Source organism: Panthera pardus, unplaced genomic scaffold, assembly GCF_024362965.1.
Source record: "Panthera pardus isolate Hobbes unplaced genomic scaffold, ASM2436296v1 HiC_scaffold_14, whole genome shotgun sequence".
NCBI lineage: Eukaryota > Metazoa > Chordata > Mammalia > Carnivora > Felidae > Panthera > Panthera pardus.
The window spans coordinates 2,915,534-2,936,836 of record NW_026526699.1 but is presented as its reverse complement, the minus strand read 5'-3'; the positions used below and the strand labels follow the sequence as shown (position 1 = coordinate 2,936,836).

Genomic DNA, 21,303 nt, shown 5'->3' with positions numbered 1-21,303 from the left:
ACCAACCGTGAGATCAAGACCTGAGCCGAAGCCGGACACTCAACTCACTGAGCCGCCCAGGCGCTGCTTAGGGGCTTTTTAAAAGGGGGGTTCTTCCCTGCTTTATGGAGAATTGAGGATGGTCCAGGCTTTTGAGGCCTTGGGTGCTTCTAAGGATTCGATAGAAAACGTAACACTCAGGACCAAAGCAAAGAGCACCAAGTCTCCTGTCTGTGTACCGAGTTGCATTCAGCTCCCTGGAGACGGCGGGATGCTGTGCCTCCCACCCCCTTCCCATCCACCGGGTGGAAGGCAGGGTCACCCCCTTCTCCCTGTCCACTGGCCTCCTTGGTGGGACCGCTTTGGCGTCGGCTAGTTTTCCAAACCTAGAACTGATTGAGGGTGTGGGTGGAAGTGTGTCCGCACCCACGCGCACCAGCACGGGCTCCACGTCACCTTGGGGGTGATGGCACCCACCCACCCACATGCAGGCGGGGGGGAACACCATTCCTGAGCTGGGCTGGTCCCCTCATGCACCGGTGGGATGCGTAGGTCTCATGACAAACCGGTAAAGACCGTACCTTCCCATCAGGTTCTAAACGGCCATTGGCGCCTACGTGACCCGCAGCCTTCCGCGCTTTGTGTCGAAACTCGATTTTAAAAGTATTTAAGCCACCGATCCAAAATGAGTTTAAGAAATGGATTCTTTTTCTCTCTAGTAGTTTTCTGAAGGTCCACCAGAAAACACCGCCAGGAGTAGTGAGTTTATATCTTGGTACAAACGTGCTCCGTCACGCAAAGTGCCGCCTGGTCCAAGTCAGAGAGGCACTCGGGGAGGGTCCTTACAGGGTCCTGGAGACCAGTCCTTCCCGCGCCTTGAAGAATCTGCCCCCACCCCCCCACCGTGCCTGTTTTCCTGTTTCTCAACATACTGGATGTGCTTCTCCCCTCCCCTCACGACCCTCCCTTCCCCCCTTCTCTCCCTTTCCTCCCCTTCTCTTATCTTCTCCACAGGTGGGGGTTGGGGAGTGTATTGTTTCCATTCAAGGATATGTGTCCCCAAACAGCTAGGGCACAAGGTAGACAGACACCACACGGGCTCTGCCGCTGGCTTGTTCTGTGTCTGACCTTCAGTAACTTTTCTACTAACGTCGTAACTGGAAAATTGTGATAACGCACTGCGCCTAATTTAAGGGACCTCTTTCTCTGTGCTTCTGACCTTAAAGATGCTGTGTTTTAATGGGCTAACCCCATTAAAGGCAGAAGGTAGTCTGCTTTTAGAAAGTAACTAGTCTGTGAGCATCTGTGTGGATGATCCTTTGTGGTGTTTTCCAAGGCGATTTTTTTAATGACCTTCCTTTCACTTCTAAAAGACGTTTGTAACGGACTATCTGATTTACACTGTTTTCTCTCTCCTCTCTTTTCAAAAGCCGCATGCTAGGGGTAAGATCTATGTCCAGAGTCAAGGTAAGAATTTTAACATGTACGTATTTTTAAAACATGAGTCCATTCAGAGACCTGTCCTGAAGTGTTTGTGGATGAATACAGTGTCTTAGACTTACCTAATAATGATTAGTAGAATGGGTATGCTTGGTATTTCCTTACACGAAGATGAAGGACAGATATGAGAGCATTTATAAAAGGGTCATTTAAAATGCAGTTCAGTTAACACTTTCCACCAGCAGAAGCACGGTGCACTCTCTCGATGGCGTGTTTACAACAGGAGACCCGAGTGTGTCTGTTTTAGTTGAGATGAGGGGAAGTGCACCCCCCGCTTCCTGCCCTCCCCCAATCCCAGCCTTTCAGGAAGCTCTCAGCATCCCCTAAACACAGTGAGGAAACCACTGTCTTATTTTTTTCTAATGTTTATTTATTTATTTTGAGAGAGAGAGAGAGAGAGAGAGAGAGCAGGGGAGGGGCAGAGGGAGAGGATCCCAAGCAGGCTCGGCACTGTCAGCACAGAGCCCGACACGGGGCTCGAACTCATATACCGGGAGATCGTGACGCGAGCCGAAATCAAGAGTCAGACGCTCAACCCACAGAGCCACCCAGGCGCCCGAAAGCGCTGTATTATTGTTTAAACAACAGAAATCACAGAAAGAAGCGGTTCCAAAGAACGTGTAGCTGCAAGCCTGGGTCAGCACAGGTGTTGCGGCCAAGGCCACGAGTTCCAGTTTCGTGAGGAGTTTTCCAACGTGCTGAGCCCCAGAGGGGCCCGGGGCCCCCAAATCCCACCTCAGCTGCACGGTATAAACCCGCTAGGGGGTTCAGTGACATTTGTAGCAGAAGAATTACTTATCAAATAAACCCTTTCTTGGAACTCCCACTTTAAAAAGAGATGCCGTGACTCAGTATGTACAGAAGGCGTGTGAGTGTCAGGGCAGGTGCGGGGTTAACACCTCCCTGTTCCTCCATCGTGGCCTGATTTATAGCCCGGGGAGCACATGGGTGCACCACGAAAACACGGCTTTGAAGCACACATGGGTTTGGACGCAGCCTCCACCCCCTACGCCCTGAGTCGCTGGGAACACCGTTTGAACCTCCGTGAACCTTAGTTTCCAGCCGGATAAACCGGAGGGGTCAGTCTGCCTGGCGAGGCTTTAAGGGTTTCCAGGAGTGCGTGGGCGCCTGTGCCCAGGGCAGGCTTGCATGCATGCTCATTAAGTAGGACAAAACTGAGTAAATCTGCATAGCTCAGGGCAGATGACAGTCTCACAGGTACATTGCAGACAGGGTTACATGACTTAACTTACATTTCATAAAATGTCAGATTTTCCCCGTTACCAAGATAAGCTGTTAAGCGTTGCCTCTGAATTTTCTACATCTTAAGATGTGCAACTCAGAGAATGTTAAACTTAAATCCATCCGAGGCGATGATACAGATAACAGGATGTGTGATTTGGAGAGGGTTGAGATCAGGAATTTTAGATTAAGATGTAATTGCTACAGGGGGGCTGTGTTTTAGAGGCCCGTAACTTGCATGCATTTTTTAGGGACTCGCGTTTTCCATGACCCGGCGACTGTCCCGCCCAGTAACAGATGGTGAGGTCGAGGGGGTGCACCTTTTCTAGTTGGGAACCCGTGGGCTCCCATGCTGGAGGGATGAACAGGTGTTCACGAAGCACTCAGAACGTTGAGTTCTTTGTAAGAACCACGCATGAGACCATTATGTAAACATCAGCACAAAATAGCTGGTTACTCCTCATCGTCATGGACTTTCTTTCTCTTTCCCAGGAATCGTGACAGGACCAAACTCTGCCTTTAACTGGAACACCTTTCTTCACCAGTCAGGTGAGAGATGAATCTTCTTACATGAGTTTGACTGGAGTGCATCTTGTCACTGGCGTTGGGTACATGGTATGCTCACGTGGCTTTGGAAAAGAGGCCCAAAGAAAGGGGCTTCCTCAGGTCAAAGAAGTCAACGGTTTTAGGTGAACAAGGGAAGGAGGTGGCAGGAATGGGAGCCAGACAGGATTAGGACAAACGTGGCTTCTCTCCGTTTCCGGAGATGTCATTAGTGGTCTCATCCTTGGGAGAGCAGGAGGAAGCACGGGTTTGTAGGAGGATTTTTTTAATCTGTCCTGGGTTCAAATCTTCTATTAGATACATGTATATACGGGGGCACCTGGGTGGCTCAGTGGGTTAAGTGTCCGACTCTTGATTTTGGCTCAGGTCATGATCTCACCGTTCATGAGATCAAGTCCCACATCCAACACTATGCCAACAGCACGAAGCCTGCTTCGGATTCTCTCTCTCTCTCTCTCTCTCTCTGCCCCTCCTCTGCTCACGTGCTCTCTTTCAAAATAAGTAAACTAAAAAAAAAAGGTACATGTGTATATGTGAATATTTTCTCCTATTTCCTCTGGTTTACCTTTTCATTTTCTCCTAGCTCACCCATTTTTATTTAATGGTTAATTAGCACTGTTTGAGCCCTAAGAAACCTTTGCCTGTTCACAGTTCACAGAGATATTTCCCCTATTTCTTTTCCTCCAGAGGAGGAAGTGTTTTAGTGTTTTGGCTCTTTCATTAGGATCATAATCCATCTGAAATTAATTTTTAATGGACTGAGCCACCCAGGCCCTTCCATCTGAAGTTAATTTTTGTTGTTGTTGTTGTTGTTGTTTTAAATTTTTTTTAATGTTTATTTATTTTTGAGAGAGACAGGGACACATTGTGAGTGGGTTAGGGGTAGAGAGAGAGGGAGACACAGAATCCGAAGCAGGCTCCAGGCTCTGAGCTGTCAGCACAGAGCCTGACATGGGGCTTGAACTCATGAACTGCGAGATCACGAACTGAGCCGAAGTTGGACGCTTAACCGACGGAGCCACCCAGGTGCCCCTGAAGTTCATTTTCATGTGTGGTGTGAGATAGGGAGGAAATTCATTTCTTCCTGAAAGTGGTTCTAGTCTCATTCGTTGAAAGTGTTTTTCTTTCTCCATCAAAATGCTTTGCTGAAAATCAGCTTTCCATCTACCCGTGTCCGTTGATCTATATACGTCTGTCCTTATGCTGATATCACGTTGTCTCCTGCTGTTGGTTTATATAGCATGTCGAGAAATCAGGTAGTGTGAGTCGACAGCTCTGTGTCGGCTAACCTAGGTTTTTTGCATTTCCATATACACTTAACACACCTTGTCAGTCTCTATAAAATCTATAGGTCAAGTTAGGGAGAATTGACATCTTAAAAATAATTTGTCTTAAAATCTATGAACATGATATATCTGTCCTCTTATCTAAGTCTCATTTATCTTCATAATGATTTGTACAGGTCTTTATGCCTTTTTTAAAAAAATTATTCTTAGGGATTTTATTATCTTTGTTGCTATTATAAAGGCTTTTTAAGTTTTACTTTTGAATTGTTTGTTGCTAATATGTAAAAACACAATTGAGTTTCGACGTTATATTCTGAAATCTTATGCACTGCCTTATTAATTCTAATTACATCATGAGTTTCAATTCCTTTATAGTGTTATTTTGAATTCTGTAAACTTATTTGATCCGTCCCTTCTTAAACTTTTGGATATGTAGTGGCGGAGATGCTAGGATTTCAGTCTTCGTATATTTGCCAAGTTGTTGTCTTTGGAACACCTAAAAACAGAAGCTCTGGGTTAGGTTATGCCCTTAATCAGAGCGTTCGTACGTTGTGCGCAACGTCTCCTGGAAAGGTAGCATCAATGTGCTTGTCTGTCAGCCATGCTGCGAGGGCGCCATTTTCCCTACACGCGGTGGAAGTAACAGTCTAGCCTTTGTATCTTCCGTATATGGTACGATCCAAGTGCAGTCACAATGTTGAAACAAAACTTTGTCGCACAACATCTTTAAATGTAGAGAGTTTGCTGTCCACAGATGAGGCCCCTAAGTGTATACTATTGGGGACTATCACTCCCCTGTAGTCTGACCAACCCGGCAGCTCTGCTGAAGATGTGGGAACAGCTGAGTGGACTCACCAAATGCAATGTCAAGTTTCGGAATACCTCTGTTTTAACCTGAACTGCTTCTCCCGAGAGTCAACGGTGCGAGGGGACTGTAGGTGGGGAGCTGACGTTGCAAGCCCGCTGGTAACTTCGGAGAAGAGGCTGAAAAGACAAGACTCCAGGCCCCGTCCGCAGCCCGCATGTGCGTAGCTGGTTTTCGCTCCAAGCACAACAGACAAAAGCCCACCCCCCCCCCCCCCCACACACCGAACGTCAGAGTCAGGTTCCCTTGGAAGAAGAACATTTCCAAGCATTTTATTAGAAATGGTTTTGAAGTGCATCCATCAGCCTCAGGGCCAGCAGCAGGGCCGTCCTCTGCCTCTCGAGTGAACCCTCGCTGTCCTGCTGCTCTGTCACACCAGCAGGTGTGGGCCATTATTCGGAACCGGAGCGCCCGTTTGAAATCGCCTCTTGTGCAGTGACTTCATCGTCCATATCTCACGGGACGCCCGTTGTGGTGTGCCTAAGAGTCATAATTCCCAATGGGAGAGAGATTTCTCATCAAGCCCAGAGTCTCATGGCTCATCGTTTCACCGGTCTTCCTACCGAGTGATTAACGGAACAGCCGGGAGACATTCAAGACGCCTCAAGACGGCCCTTCCCACAGAGACCCGCTTGGCGGCTCCGTCTCGACGTGGACAACTACACGCTGTAACTGTGTCCAGGATACACGGCAGAGGCGAGCTCGCTGGGGTCGTGGTAGCCGGCTCTGTCGGATCTTGGCGCAAGGGTGGATGCGGAATTCATCGGTGTCTCCGGGTTTGGTGACCAGGCGTCCAATCTCATTTGTGGAGCCGTTTATCTTTGTTGCAGGTGACTCTGGAGAGAGATTGTCTTCCCCACCATCCTCGATTGTACCCTGGCCTCCACAGCCCAGGTGGTGGTGGTGGTGATTTGTCACTTCTGCTTTGAGCTTCAGACATCAAAGACAGAAGAGACGGTGAATTGGACACAGACTGTTAGTGATCAAATACTCACCCTCAGAATCCTTGTGAACTGTGTAACCTTGCGATCAAGGGGAGGGGGTGGGGAAGGGCCTTGGTTAGCAGCCCAGACCCACAGGGGGGTACTCGATTAGTCACCAAAGTGTAGGGTCTATTTCCTCAGTATCTGATGTCGATTTGATGACGCATCCTTCCTCACGGTATGACATAGGTTTTGCCAAAAATACTCAGTTCTCTCTCCAAGTCCTAAGTTTCAAATTACTGAATCTTTTGAGTCCAAAACATTGCTTTTATGCTAACCAGATTCCATTTTCCAACAGATCAACTAGGAAAAAATAAAGACTAAAGTAGAAGGGCGCCTGGGTGGCTCAGTCGGTTAAGCGTCCGACTTCGGCTCAGGTCATGATCTCCTAGTTTGTGAGTTTGAACCTTGCGTCGGGCTCCGTGCTGATGGCTCAGAGCCTGGAGCCTGCTTCGGATTCTGTGTCTCCTTCTCTCTCTGCCCCTCCCCCACTTGTGCTCTGTCTCTCTCTATTAAAAATAAATAAATGTAAAAAAAAAGACTAAAGTAGAATTTTTTCACATATTTACAATAGTTATCCTGATCAGGAAATAAAAGCACAGACCTCAGGTTGGTTACCTTGGAGTTTGTGCATTTGCAGGTACAACTTAAACATTGTTATGGTTCAGTGATGGATGATTCTTGCTTCTCGATGGCAATGACCGACACATCGAAAGTTAGTGATTCTTTGTTGGTCATCAAACCCCAAAACTACGAAACCTTAAATTTGACCGTACCTTCCCAGTGTTCTGTTTCCCGTTTTACTCAATTTCTATTGCTAATTTGTTTATTTCATTTTCTGCCTCTCTCCTTTTGTAAACTATACTTCTATTTTCCTGTGTTTCATACGGAGAATTCACGTTACCAGATCCCACGATATATCCACAGCCTCCAAATCAGATTTTTCAGCTAACATTCACCATGTCTCATGCACTCAACTGAAGTTCTTAGATTCTTTTCTCCTTATAATAACCCATGAGAAAAATACACAGAAGACAGCAGAGAACGTGGCTCACTGCGGACTGGGTTTGTGTCGTGGAGTCATCTGACGAATCACCGGGGGGCTGGGCAGTGGGACTGGCACCTAGCCTGCCGGGGCCCATACGGTGCCAGACCACAAGAGCGACTCACTCTGTTTTGGAGACAAAAATACCACTCTCCAGGAAATGGTAACATCGGAAGGACGGACGTATAAATCGTGCATTTGTGAGGGATGAGTTCAGACCTTGAGTCACGGTAAACGTGGTTGCTCATAGAAAAACAAAGGGAAGAAAACTAAGTGTGGAGTTAAAAGGAAGAAATGAAATCCACTAAAACGTTGCCTAGGCGTCTGCATTACTTCCAGATGTGCACGGGCCAATTTCTTTTAATTCTGTTTTGAAATCTAAGAATGGCCACCGTACGTGCCCGTAACCCTGGCCAGGGACACAAGGGGAGTCTGTGCTTCTGTGTGCTGCTTCGGCACATGCTTGTTTGATCATGCTTTTCCAGCTGTTATCTTTATGTCTTTGACAATGCTACCGTTGTGTGTGAGAAGTGCACAGAAGCTGTTCAAACCCAAAAGCTGCGTCTGCATTTTATTTTTAAAAATCTTGGAAGTCCTAGAATAAAGCAGAGCATTTAGTCCTTTGTCCTGCCGTCGGCTAACTTCGTTTCCTAAAGTCTCATGACATTTAATCTCAACCCGGGAAGGAGATGAGGAGAGAGGCAAGAGAATATTAGGCTAGCACCGTGTCCCTCCAGGGTCTGGTGGGTCGGGGCCCTCAAAATCAGTGAGCGAGTTGGGGGCCAGCACGTTTAAAACTTGAAATGAGATGAAAGGAATACTTCCATCAGAGTTCCTTGTATGTGATAAGGCTAATATTGTTTGGAACCGTGTGCATATACAAGCTGTATCATGTGTATGAGGTCTCGGTACGGTATGTATATCTTACCGTAAGTCGTGGAACGTTTTGAAGATCAGTGTTGTAAACCGTGCGTTGCTCTCCCTCAAGGTCGGCTCCCCAGGCATCTGGGGTTGGGGGCAGGTGGGACCTCTGAGCAGAAGGCGAGCACATCTCCCGAGCCTGCTGTTCCAGTAGCTAACGTGTGTCACATCCCAACAGAGGAACACAGCAGGTTTCCACATCTGTGCTTGCCGCACCGCAAAAACACAGAAGAGAGTGGAGTCTTTGTACCAAGACGTCACATAAGTCCTTAGAATACTGCCGCTTTGGCTGCCGTCTCTGGACGCCATCTTGCCGTGTTCGCTTCGGCATTGTTCCTTTCCTCGGTTCAGTAACACGGGTTCTCTGATTTCCCCCATGTGGGCACTCCATGCTCCTTCTGTCTTCTCCTCTCCTCCTCCTCCTCCTCTTCCTCCTCTTCCTCCCCCTCCTCCCGCCTCCTCCTCCTCCTTCTCTCCCCCTCCTCCTCCTCCTTCTCTCCCCCTCCTCCTCCTCCTTCTCTCCCCCTCCTCCTCCTTCTCTCCCCCTCCTCCTCCTCCCCCCTCCTTCTTTTCTTCTCCTTCTCCTTCTTCTTATCCTGTAATTGAATAGATATTCCATGTACATCATGATGATGATGCCCATGATGTCGCGCCCTGTCCAGTGGACCACATGTGGAGACACATCACGTCAGTTTCTCCCTCACTGGGGATTTTTTAAAAATATAAACTGAGTGCATGTTTGTGTGTGTGTGTGTGTGTGTGTGTGTGTGAGCGCACATACCTTGTGCCCTGGGCTAAGGCTTCCTCCCCTAGTTAAGTGGGTGTCCCCTGAGTTTCTCCTTGTACAGCTGTTACCTTTCTGTTGTAATTAATAAATAATTTCCATGAAGGCACTTGTCATTTTTGTCCTCACCGCACGTTCACTCTCTGGCTTCAGTGTTCATTGAGGTTCTGGCCTAGTGATGTGATTTATCTTTCTCACACCTGACCTTCCTGTCCTTAAAGGTATTTGTCAACTTCATTATTTACTAAAGGGAAGAGCTTGTGTCCTGGCCTCAAACCCCTCCACTCTTGAATTCAGATTCTGCACATAGTTTCTAGCTTCAACTTTTGGTCAAACAAATACTAAACTTTGTATTTTTTTTTTAATTTTTTAAGGTTTATTCATTTTTCAGAGACAGAGCATGAGTGGGGGTGGGGCAGAGAGAGAGGGAGACGGAGAATTGAAGCAGGCTCCGGGCTCTGAGCTGTCAACGCAGAGCCCAACGTGGGGCTTGAACTCACAGACCATGAGAACATGATCTGAGCCAAAGTCAGACGCTTAACCTACTGAGCCACCCAGGTGCCCCTAAGTTTTGTATTTCTAAGCTTAGTCTCAGGGTACTCAGGATATTGGGGAAATATTTTACAAATGCAACATACGTCAATGCAATTGTCAACAGTTACTTTAAAGACTGTGATGTATTTTGAAGGGTTTTCTCAGAGGTACACCCCAACCTTACCCTCTCAGTAGAGAGTTTCCTGAGACTTGGTCACACATGAGTGTTGTGATTCTCCAGGGTTTGTGATTGTGCGAAGGTGGCATCATTGTGTCTTCTCACAGTCACCCCGATTATATTACTGTCCAAGGTCTGCAAAAGCACAGAGTAACTGAAACTTTTTGTATTAAGTCATGGGGGAAATGAAATGCATGAATGAGAACCCCCCCACCTCGTGATTTTACGTCCAGTCATATGTGTGGAAATGATGAAGTCATAGGTCAGCCTGCACTAATTATACGGGTAATTTCTAGTGAGTCACTTACCTGCGGCCCCATATCAGCACACCTCAACATTAAGGGGCTTCAGAAACCAGCTGGTCTCTCACGGCGGAGCGGCTGGCAGCTCGGCCCAGGCCCGGGGAGCGGCACCTGCTGGCTTCACCTGCCTGCGGCTGGGCTCACACTCCCTTTGCAGTGGGCTGAGGCCCACCAGTCCTGCGTGTGGCCTCCCCGAGCGGGGGTGGTGGGGCGTCTGGCCGCAGAGCCTCGTTATCGAGGAGGCCAGATCGGAAGGTAGTGATGCTCCAGTGGGCAAGCGAGACTGATGCACGCGCCTCCCACGGCTGTGACTCGGAAGTCACTCCCTGTCCTTCCCCTGGGCTCTGCTGGTCGATGCTGTCACCAAGCCAGCCCAGAGCAGAGGGGTGAAGAAGCGGGTTTCGGCTCTCCAGGAGAGGGGCCACGCTGAGACCTAACCCCTTTATATTATGGATCTGTGGGCACATCCGCGTTCGGTGTGGAACCTATGTGTACATGTGCGGACCCGAGAGCATATGACTATAGAAAACCGCATCTTACTGGCATTGTCTCCAGATATTTTCCAGGGCCACATTTCTGTAATAATTACCCCTTCTCACTGCACAGAGGAGTTGTGTTTACTGGGCTGAGCTCCGCTCAGCTTTCCCACCAGGACAAACTATTCCCCGCCGTGTTGTGTGAAGGTTAGAGGTCAGGGCCCCGTGGCTTCTGAGCTCTACCCTCATGGAATCAAGCCGCCCTCTCTTCTCTGAAAACATCTCAACTCCTCTGTTGCAGGGATTAACCAAAGTGCCGATAATTTACACATCTTCCTCCTGGTGTGTGGGCTGAGACAAGTGAAGGACCCTCTCTATCTGGTGGACGCGTTCTCAGGTACATCTGGTTTATGGAGCTCTGTTTGGGGGTCTGGCCTTTGCGTTTCCGTCTTTAGGGTTTTGAGTTTTGCTGTCTCTGTGTTTCCACACGAGCAGAACGGCTTCTCGATGGTTACTCTGAAACAACCAGAAAAGGAACCACGCTGCATAGTGACCTCCGGTGCCCTTGGCGTCTGAGGAAATAACAAAAATAGTGAATAATTGCAAGAATAATGTACATGAATCCAAAAATATTTTACACACGTCAGTTTGTACGATGCATTTGGACTTTTGTTGCATAGCTTGAGTTAAATGCTTTGGTGCATCCCAAATTCCATGCTGGTTTGCTCAGTGATTACTCCTGATAGTCTAGTCAGTGGGAGATCTGGACAGTGCATAACGTTCCAAAAGGGAGCATTTTACGTAAAAGCATAAGGTATTCAACATTTACATTTCAAATACAGGAAAGCCTTGGTTTGAGAGCATAATTCGTTCCAGAAACATGCTTGTAATCCGAAGCACTTGTCTATCAAAGCAAATTTCCCCATAAGGAATAATGGACACTCAGATGATTCGTTACACAACCCAAACATATTCATATAAAAATGATTACAGTACTGTAATATAACACAAAATAATAAAGAAAATACAAAGCATAGAGAAAAATAAACAAATTAACCTGAACTTACTTTTGAAAACCTTCGTGGCTGGTGTGAGGGACATGAGAGTGGAGGGTTATTGTGTAGGACGACTTTCACAATCACTAACGGAACCACTGCTATCTACTGGCTCCATGGAACCTTTTTCTGCATGGGGGCCATTGAATATGCTCACACGGATGTTGACTTTATTAATAAACTCTTGTCATATTCTGTATTTAATGTAACTGGCAATAAGGTGGCAGAGGAACGGGTCTATATCCACAGGCAGCCTGACCTGGAATGAAGCAAAGCATTCCTAAGCTCACTCTTGTCTGGAAAAGCAAAGGACTGTCCACAGGTGCTTTGAAGTGACAGAAAACCCACCAGTGCCAGTTGTGGGCACCTTCTAACATTCTGAAAAATCACTGATTTCTGCCAGACACCACAGCCTGAGACCGAGTGTGGGAGATAATCACCCACAATCCTGCAGAGAAAGAGAGAGAGAACCATTGGCTCAGCTGTGATCATGTGACATTGCACATCATGTATGACTCGTATTGCAAGACATCGCTCACTGATCAAGTTAAAATTTATTAGAAATGTTTGCTCGTTTTGTGGAACACGTGCAGAACAAGTTACTCACAATCCAGGGTTTTATTTTACATATAATTTGACTGTATGAACGAGAGCCAAATAGTATGAAATAACTCGTATTATCACGAACTTAATGTTAAATTTAATAATGTTTTCAGCTGTGACATAAAACCATTAACGTTATTTTTTTTCTCTTTTTCTTCCCAAGAATGGCATCGAGAAGAGCCTAATGTTTACATGGTGATCGTGGGTCCTGAAGTAAGTCGATGTGCCATACACATGGCCCTCATCCCTGCTTGCTTCTTTCTACGGATTTCCCAAAAGTAGCCGACGTTCCTTTTCTAGCCAAATTTCTTCCTTTTTAAATAACTAGAGTCTGCCTTTTTAGAAATGAAAACCACACCAAGATTATGAGGCTTTGTAAATCTTTACGGCTAGTTTATTGCTACAAAGGCTAGGTTTGTACAGAAACACAGAGGAGTCATGTAAGGAGAAAGTCCCGTGAAGAGAAAGTCTAAGCCGGTGCATAGGCACGCCTCATGTGTGGCCCTCATGGTCTCTGAAAGCCCCCGAAACTGCACGACAAACGAACACAGAGCTATTTCTTCAGCCGAGCAGCAGATTAATTGGCTGACTCACATGTAGGAGCCAAGTGGCTTGGAAAACGGCTGTCTGTAAGCACGAGAAAGCCACTCGGCCCTGGGAGATGCTGGTGGCCGTTGTCCAGGGAGTGCAGGCAGGTGGAAGGCCCGGGGGACCCTGCCTCTCGTTCCACGGGCCTCTGGGGTATCCGCTTGTCCTCTGGACGGGAATGCAGGTCAAGCAGGTGCTGCTCTGTTCCACACGCAGGTCTGAGTGCTCAGGATTCGGAGACTCTGGGGGGACACATGTCTTGAGAACGAACCTTGATTTCCTCCAAGCAGCTTGGAAAACGAAGCACACTTGGTGTTTCCAGCCGGCAGGGGTGTGACACTGTAGGAGCAGCTCCTGTCCTCCGGGGGGCAGCAGACGGCACCTGCCTTGGGAACAGCATCGCCCACAACGTTTGTCCTGTCTACCATCCTGGGTTTAGCTGAGCTTGTGACCTCACCGTGTTCCCCCACTTTATATGACGGGGGCGCCCCTGAGAACCTCATTGAGTGTGGATTCCCACACGACTCCGAGTCCTATCTGTCTTGCAGTGTCCCTGCTGTAGGTTTTCTGGCTCCCTGGGGACCCACAAGGCACGTGGTGGGGGACACACACTTGTCTCGAGGACTTTGGGAAAACAACCCATCTACCTGGAAAAAGGCTACTTAACCTAATAAATGTATCAAGGGCTAGAATCTGCAACATGGAAAATGAATGGCCCCGTAATCCCTCCACGTGTTTGCTGGGACATGTACTCACACTCATAGGTACACCTGCATATGCACGTTACACGCGCGTATACGGCTGCTCAGTGCCAGCCCGTCAGTGGCAACAAGATTATACCCAGTGACTAATTAATGGTAAGTCCCCTAGTGGCAGAGTTGTTTATTATGATTTTAAAAAATGTTTTTTTAATTTTTTTCATGTTTATTTATTTTTGAGAGAGGCAGAGACAGAATGCGAGTGGGTTAGGGGCAGAGAGAAAGGGAGACACAGAATCCAAAGCAGGCTCCAGGCTCCGAGCTGTCAGCACAGAGCCCGACGCGGGGCCTGAACCCACAAGCTGCGAGATCATGACCTGAGCTGAAGTCGGACGCTCAACCGACTGAGCCACCCAGGCGCCCCTAAAAAAAAATTTTTTTAATGTTTATTTATTTTTGAAAGAGAGAGAGAGACAGAGTGGGAGTGGGGAAGAGAGAGAGGGAGACACAGAACCTGAAGCAGCTCCAGGCTCTGAGCTGTCAGCACAGAGCCTGATGCAGGGCTCGAACTCATGAACCACAAGATCATGACCTGAGCCCAAATCAGATGCTTAACGAACTGAGCCACCCAGGCACCCCTATTATGATGATTATTTTAATTCTCTTTCCACCCTTCTGTTTGAAGAGTGTATTTGGAAGAGAAAGTTTTAGTTTGATGCTAAAATCCTTGCTCACCAAGAGAGAAGGCCTCAGGCTCAGACAGAATTTAACGATGTGGCTTTTGTTTTCCACTGTTTCCATTTTCATGGCTACATTCTATTTATGGCGCATGATCCTGGCTTTCCAACTATGAACACTTTCTTTAAAAATAAATGGAATTGGCTTCAAAAAAGGTATTAAATCAGGAGCAGTACAGATGGTTTGCAGATAGGACAAATTATGAAAATGCACACAAGTGGCCGAAGTTGGGGGAACAGTTGTTATAAAGTGCTCGCGTCCGGGGTGGAAGAAACGTGGGGAAGAAGGCTTGGTGAGCAGAAACGTTTGCCAGCACTGAACAGAAGACGACCCGACTCCTCCAGCAGACCCTTCCTGTGCCGTGTTTCCTGGAAGGAAACCTGTCGGGAGGTGGCCCTCTTGGAATCACACGTGAAGCACCCAGTGCATGACAGAGACCCCTTCCCAGGAAAGTAGTGACCAGGAGACACAGGAGCTGCTGTGTGTGTGGCGGGGGGAGGGGGGCATGGTCCTTTCCTGCACCCCCAACCCCCCCCCCCCCCCCGCCCCGGGATCCTCCCCTCGAGCCCCATTGCCTCCAGGTGAGGGACGCAGTGCCCCTACGTTCTCGAGGCTTCTCAATCCAAAGCCTTTCAGGAGAGACACGGCCATTATTTTGTTGTGTGTACTGAACAGTCAACCGCTATTTCTCACTTCCCAGAGGAAAGATGTCTTTTCTACCATTTGCCTTCGGAACACATCCCTTTCCTCTAACTTTTGCCTGCCTACTTCTGAAAGAACAGTGCACGTCCAGAAATGTGTCTCTCCCCCCCCTAATTTCAGCGCAGGGAAACTTGTGGGCTCGGGCAGGAGGTCGGACAGCAGGGCGGGGGACCGAGGGGACAGTGGTTCAGCTGCACGTTTTTGTGCCCAGACCTGCAGGCCCTCTCTGGACTCCCCAGAGGAGCCGCGGGTCCACACGGCCGCCTGGAAATGGGCGTGCGAAGTGTCTATTTTTAAGCAGGTGCTGGGAAGTAACTAAACACACCCATGTGTACACACACATACACGCACAGAGGCCCTACAACTCGCCCCTTGTAGTTTCTTTTTATTTCTTTAACTCCTGGAAGGAGGTGACGAGTGGCTTTGCCGAAGGCTGTGACGACAACGCCTCATGATGAGCTGATTGGACCCGATGTTCCAGGATGAGGGGCCCGGCGGTGGTGTGGAGCCTGGTGAGGCGAAGCTGGGCCGAGGTGATGCTGGAGAGCATGTCGCCAGAAGCCTTCTTGATTCCATAAGCTCCAGGGGCCCCTCCTCGCTCTTTCCAAGCTCGCCTGATAAGCCCACGACACCTGAGGACAGGCCCTTGCTTAACGAATGCAGATCCAAGACGAGGCCCCGCCGACTGGACCACCTACCGGGGCCCTGAGGACCATCTGGTCCACTGATAGCCCACACACTCCTCTGCTTGCGTGCAGCTCGGAACCCAAAGTGGCGACGGGAGAGGGGAGCCCGGGAAGGGGCGCTTCAGGAGGGGTCCCGGGACCCTCGGTGAAGGGTTATGACCTGAGAGTCACTGACCATAAATGACTCAGGATTCTAAAGCACCGTTTCCACAAGGCAGGAAATGGGGAAGCACATCCACTGGGTGCACGTTTGCTGCTCAGCAAAAGCAGGAGCCAGCACGGCAACCTGGAGCTCCGCTAGGGTTCGCCCGCCTCCTGCACCGCCGAGGGAGACCACGTCTTCCAGGCCCGAGTCCGCTTAGGGTAACGCAGCACCGCGCCCTGGAGAGGGCCTGCATGCAGAAGCGAAGGCTTGGGGTCTCGCCAGTTTTACGTGTCTTGGTCCCTTTGGGCGGCTGCGACAGAATCCCACCGGCGCGATGGCGAACCAGCCACAGAAAAGTATTTCTCACGGTCGTGGAGGCTGGAAGCTTGAGAGGAAGGTGCCAGCACGGTCAGGTTCTGGTGCGGCCACTTTCTCCCTGTGTCCTCACGTCAGGGAAGGGGACAAGGACGATCTCCGGGGTCATTTGCGAGACCTGATCCCTCTGGGTAAGACGGATCCTATTCCCGAGGGCTCCACCGCCTTGACCCACTCACCTCCCAAAGACCTCACCTCCTGACACCATTGTCTTTGAGAGCCAGGATTTCAGTGTATGAATTTGGGGGGCGGGGACACAACACTGAGGCCACAGCAACATATCCCTGTTCATAAAATGTCGTTATCAAATCTAAGGGACAACGAAAGTCACCGACAAAACCCTGATGTGTCACCGAGCAGACAGAATAACTTGAGCTTCTAAATAAGGCCGCGTTGAACCCAACGAGTCACAGATTCGTGCAGACAACCTGTCTTCTTGATTCCCTGTGTCCCACAAAAGACACAAAACTGATCTATCGAGACACACATCTCAGCTCCTTCAGTGACTCACGTGGCTAGCGTCTTGTTTGTTTGCTTCGTGACCAAAACGGGGGGCGGGGATGCTGGTAAGTGCTCAACAGCTAGTTCTCCTGGGGAGCAGGACAGGGGAGCCCTATAGTCTGGAAGCCCGACTGGCCTATTCCCACGGTATAGAAGCTTCTAGCATGGTCAGTTTCAAGCTATCAGGGGAGATGATTCTAGAGAGAGTTGAGATGTGTGTGTGCATATGTGGCTGGCGTGGGCAGGAACCAACCCAGCACACGGTACGTGGTGCCCTGCTCACATGCGTGCAAACGCACACACACGTAGGAACACGCACACGCACGGGGGCACATGCACCGGAAACCAGCTTTACTAGACAAAGGCTTCTACGGCTTCATTCAGTTCTGTTCTCTTCACTGCTCTGTTCTCCGGTCCTTTCTAAAAGACTGCTCTACCCCACTCTTCACTGCTTTCTTCCATGTCACTTTTAAAAAGCTTGTTTTTACCCCAAAATCAATTTCATGATTTGCTTCCCAATCTGAAGTGTGAACATCACCGACTTGGCCACGCTGGCTGGCGTGGGTGAGTGAGAGTCCCGCTAAACGTATGCGCCCTCCAAGGCCCCAGATGCAGGCCTGGCTCTGTGGGGACCTGACGGCTCCGTGGAAACCAGCTCTCCCTTCGTCGTTACAAGATTTCCAAACATCTGTCAGCTTTCACCGCCAAGGATTCAACCCAACATCACTTGGGAGCACGAGGAGGGGACTCCAACTTTGCGCTTGAATTTGAGTCCTTGCTGCGACATCAGTGGGTTAATGGAGTTGAGAAGTGGGTCAGAGTCAAACCTCGGGACACACCAAAACCCACGCTTCAACGGCTGTGTCATGTGTGAGATCGACCACCCCGAACATTACCGTTATTTTTGGCGTCTGATGTGAGTCCGGTCCTCCTCACTCCGTCCCCTCCTTTGTTAACCGCCAACCTCAGAGGCTGAATAAACTCTTTAGGTACGGAGTACACACTTTGGGAGGGCTGTGGCTTTTCCAGGTCCTATGCAGGGCCTCTCAGCATAAAAGCACATTGACTTGGTTAGTCGAGCTGTCTCGAACAGTGCGCCATCTGGTATTAGGGAATTAGTGAGGTGTGGGCAGCAGTGGCTCCTCTCATCCTGTCTGCACGGAGCTCAGCCACAGGGAGACCCCAGGGCAGAAGAAAGTGCTGCCCAGCCAGTGCCCCTCGGCTGCAAGCGTCAGACCAACCCCAGCAAATGCAACTTACCGGAAGATGACAAGAGTCACCAAGAGAAGTGTTGGGAGGCTGGAGACCGGGCTTGGGTTTCTGCAAGAGCCCGGAAGCTCCAGAAGCCAGGGGAGTCTTAGTCGGGGACGTTCCATGCAAGGCGCCCCACGGGAGAGGGGGACAAAAAATGAGCTCTATCCACTTTTCAGTCTCTGGATCCTTCTGTTCAAGGTCTGAGTTCCAGCTTGGGTTACGTCCCACCCTTTTGCAAGAAGAGGACCAGGCACCCAGTTGATTCTACTTTGAGCAACCATGTCCATGGGGAGGAGACGAGGAAAAGCCCAAAGGAAGGTAGACTCTGGCAGAAGAGGGGACGCTGAAGAGTCACAGAAAAAACAGATGCTCGCGGCATGTGTGGTTTCCCTGTTTGTTTTAACGATTGGACACAAGTGGATACTTAAAAAATTTTTTTTAATATTTATTTATTTTTGAGAGACAGAGAGAGACAGAGCATGAGCAGGGGAGGGGCAGAGAGAGAGGGGGACACAGAGTCCGAAGCAGGGTTCATTCAGGCTCTGAGCCGTCAGTACAGAGCCCGACGCGGGGCTCGAACTCACAGACCGTGAGATCATGACCTGAGCCGAAGTCGAGTGCCTAACTGAGCCACCCAGGTGCCCCATTTTGAAAATTTTTTTAATGTTTATCTTAGAGAGAGAGAGAGAGAGAGAGAGAGACAGCACAAGCAGGGGAGGGGCAGAGAGAGAGGGAGACACAGAATCCGAAGCAGGCTCCAGGCTCCGAGCTGTCAACACACAGCCCGACGCAGGGCTCGAACTCACGAACCATGAGATTGTGACCTGAGTCGAAGTCGGACACTTAACTGACTGAGCCGCCCTGGCGCCCCAAAAGTGAATACTTTTATAGGTCAATTGATGGGAATAATACAGCCACTCCCTTTGGTCCCTAGCATTTATTCAGGGCTTTTCCTTCAGGGAAATGGAAAGAATGCCCCTGAGCGGTGACAATTGTGCTTATTGGCGAAGCTACAGTGTGTCCCTTGCTGTGTCATCCTTTAGGACGTGTCACTGTATGACAGAGCTCGTGGGCAAAGCGTCAAGAGGAGACTTGGTTATTTTTATTTATTTCATCGCTCATTTTCATGGACGATATGTGTGTGTGTGTTTATGTGTGTGTATGTATGTGTGTGTGTGCACGTATGTTTACACATATAAAACCTGACTCCCCTAGGCAATCCTTCAAGAAATACTTACCGAGGGGCCACCGTGTTGTGGGCATGTGGACGTGTCCCAGTGAATAGCGCAGACGTGCCCCCCGCCCTCATGGAGCACGTAGTTCAATGCAGACAGAAGCCCACAGATAATTAGGGGCTGGGGGCGTGTCAGCAAAGGAGAGCCAGGGCCTGCCGGGCATTCACACGGGCTCCTGCCGCTTCCCGCGGCCCAGCCCAGAGGGCAGGTGCCACACCGCTCTTCCGAATATCGTGGCTCTGCCTTTCGATTAGCATTTATCGACTCTAGCATCTGTTTAGAAAATGGCGTGCGTGTTCTTAGGTCGCTGGAAAAAAAATCAGTGATGTTGTGTACGTTTTATCCTGTAGATGCCACGCATATGTTTATGTTTGTGGCAGTTGTTAGCAAGCACATTCTAGAAAGCTGGCTCTCAGTCCCATACGGAATCTACAGAATCACACATTTGCTGCTAACCACTGGCGGGTGAGTTAACGCCCTTGGACCAAAGGGCATCATCTGTGTCACGGACAGGGAAGTTCTGCATGGCCGTGTAGTACGGCGGCTACATTCACAGACTCCGGAGTCAGCTCATGATCGGTGCGCTCGGTGCCTCAGATTCCCCATCTGTGAGGTGGGTATGACCCAGAAAGTGCTGCCTGCCTCACCATCTGCTGTGGGGACCAGACGGTCGAGCTCTAGTACGGTGCCTGGTTCACAGGCAGCATCGTTCGACGTTGAGGGAAAAAAGACTTCCCCATGCCAGTGTCTCCTTTCGGTGTGGACACACTAGGATCCTGCCTTAGCAGCAGGATGGTTTGAGTCTGGCCTTGGTTTTCTAGTAAAGCTTCCTTGATCTCTCAGTTCAACCATTTTTGCAAAGCGTGTGGCAAGCTCTTGAGTGGGTACATTTCCTGGGCTCTTTGATAACGAGTGTGGTATGAACACTGGGCTTGAGCACAGCAGTTTAATGACTTCCCACGGTTACTTCTTATATCAAAGATTATTTTCCTTAAGCCTGGGAGTTGAAACAATATATTTTGCTCAGAAATAAATAAGCGGAGAAGGAGGAAATGAGAATTTTCTTTGATGCCTGAAATGCTTTTGCTTTTTAAAATTTCATAACATGTGCTTTCATTACCTGGAAAAAAAATCTACCCTTCTTTGTTTCTTTATCTTGCATTTTGTTCCACTTGGCTTCACTAGGAGATTTGAAAATGAACTGATGTGGAAGATAAATCCAGAAAACTTTCATCCAGTTTGTATTTCCAACTTGAAAGTTATTGTTCACACCTTCAGCTACATTTTAGTTAACACGCTAGGTATTCCAGCAGATTTCCAAAATTTTCCCCGATGAATGACTTTTCTCTAATAGCTAATCATGAGGGCAGAGCATGCTAATAAAATTTAAAACGGGGGATCTCTAACTAAAAGTTATCGTAAGTAAAATACGAATTTGAAAATCAATATGTAAAGCCAAAAGAAGGTTTTCATTAGGCTGTTTCCTTTTTCATGAAGAGACGTTAGGGTTGTGATGCAATTCAATTATTTAAAATCACTTCAACAGAGAGAATCAGAAAAGAGAGACGGAAAGGGTAGGGAAGCCGTGCATTTAGCAAATATCATCAAGCAGAGAGCTGTATGAAAGAACCCGGGCCTGGCCTCGGAGGGAAATGGATGTGCATATGGGGACAAGACGGACATGTACCAGACCAGGCAGGCCTGCATTTGGTAGCAGCTGGAAGGAAGGTTGGGGAGGAGACACTGCTTCCGGTGTAGATGATCGGGGAAGTTCTCCCAGGGAAGTGGCTTGTGCCTTTGCCGTGGGGCTGAATAGGTGTTGGGGATGGAGGGGTGGCATTCCTGGTAGTGAGAATGGCAATAATCCCGGGGTGGGGGTGGGGGTGGGGGGGTTAGAAATAGAAAGCTACAGGTGGTAAATCGTGGGGAAATAAATAGGTAATCCACGTTGGCTTTTTCTGAACTATTTGATCAAATCCATGAGTAGATACCAGAGAGGCAGTGGAGGACAGTTTTGAGAATTCAGTCTCCTGGCCCAGCACCTGTGCAGCTCAGTGGTCCTGG

General features: G+C 48.9%; 1 protein-coding gene across 5 annotated transcripts in view; it reads left to right on the top strand.

Annotated features, from left to right (window-relative positions):
* GLT1D1 (glycosyltransferase 1 domain containing 1) overlaps nucleotides 1-21,303 on the top strand; it is a 91,183-nt gene that overhangs the window by 46,346 nt on the left and 23,534 nt on the right. For all 5 annotated transcript variants that reach the window (XM_019433791.2, XM_053901891.1, XM_053901889.1 and 2 more), the window contains 4 exons: nucleotides 1,410-1,446; nucleotides 3,214-3,270; nucleotides 10,961-11,056; nucleotides 12,481-12,530. In XM_019433791.2, the coding sequence (XP_019289336.1) occupies nucleotides 1,410-1,446; nucleotides 3,214-3,270; nucleotides 10,961-11,056; nucleotides 12,481-12,530 (240 nt within the window). The remainder of the gene's footprint in view (nucleotides 1-1,409; nucleotides 1,447-3,213; nucleotides 3,271-10,960; nucleotides 11,057-12,480; nucleotides 12,531-21,303) is intronic.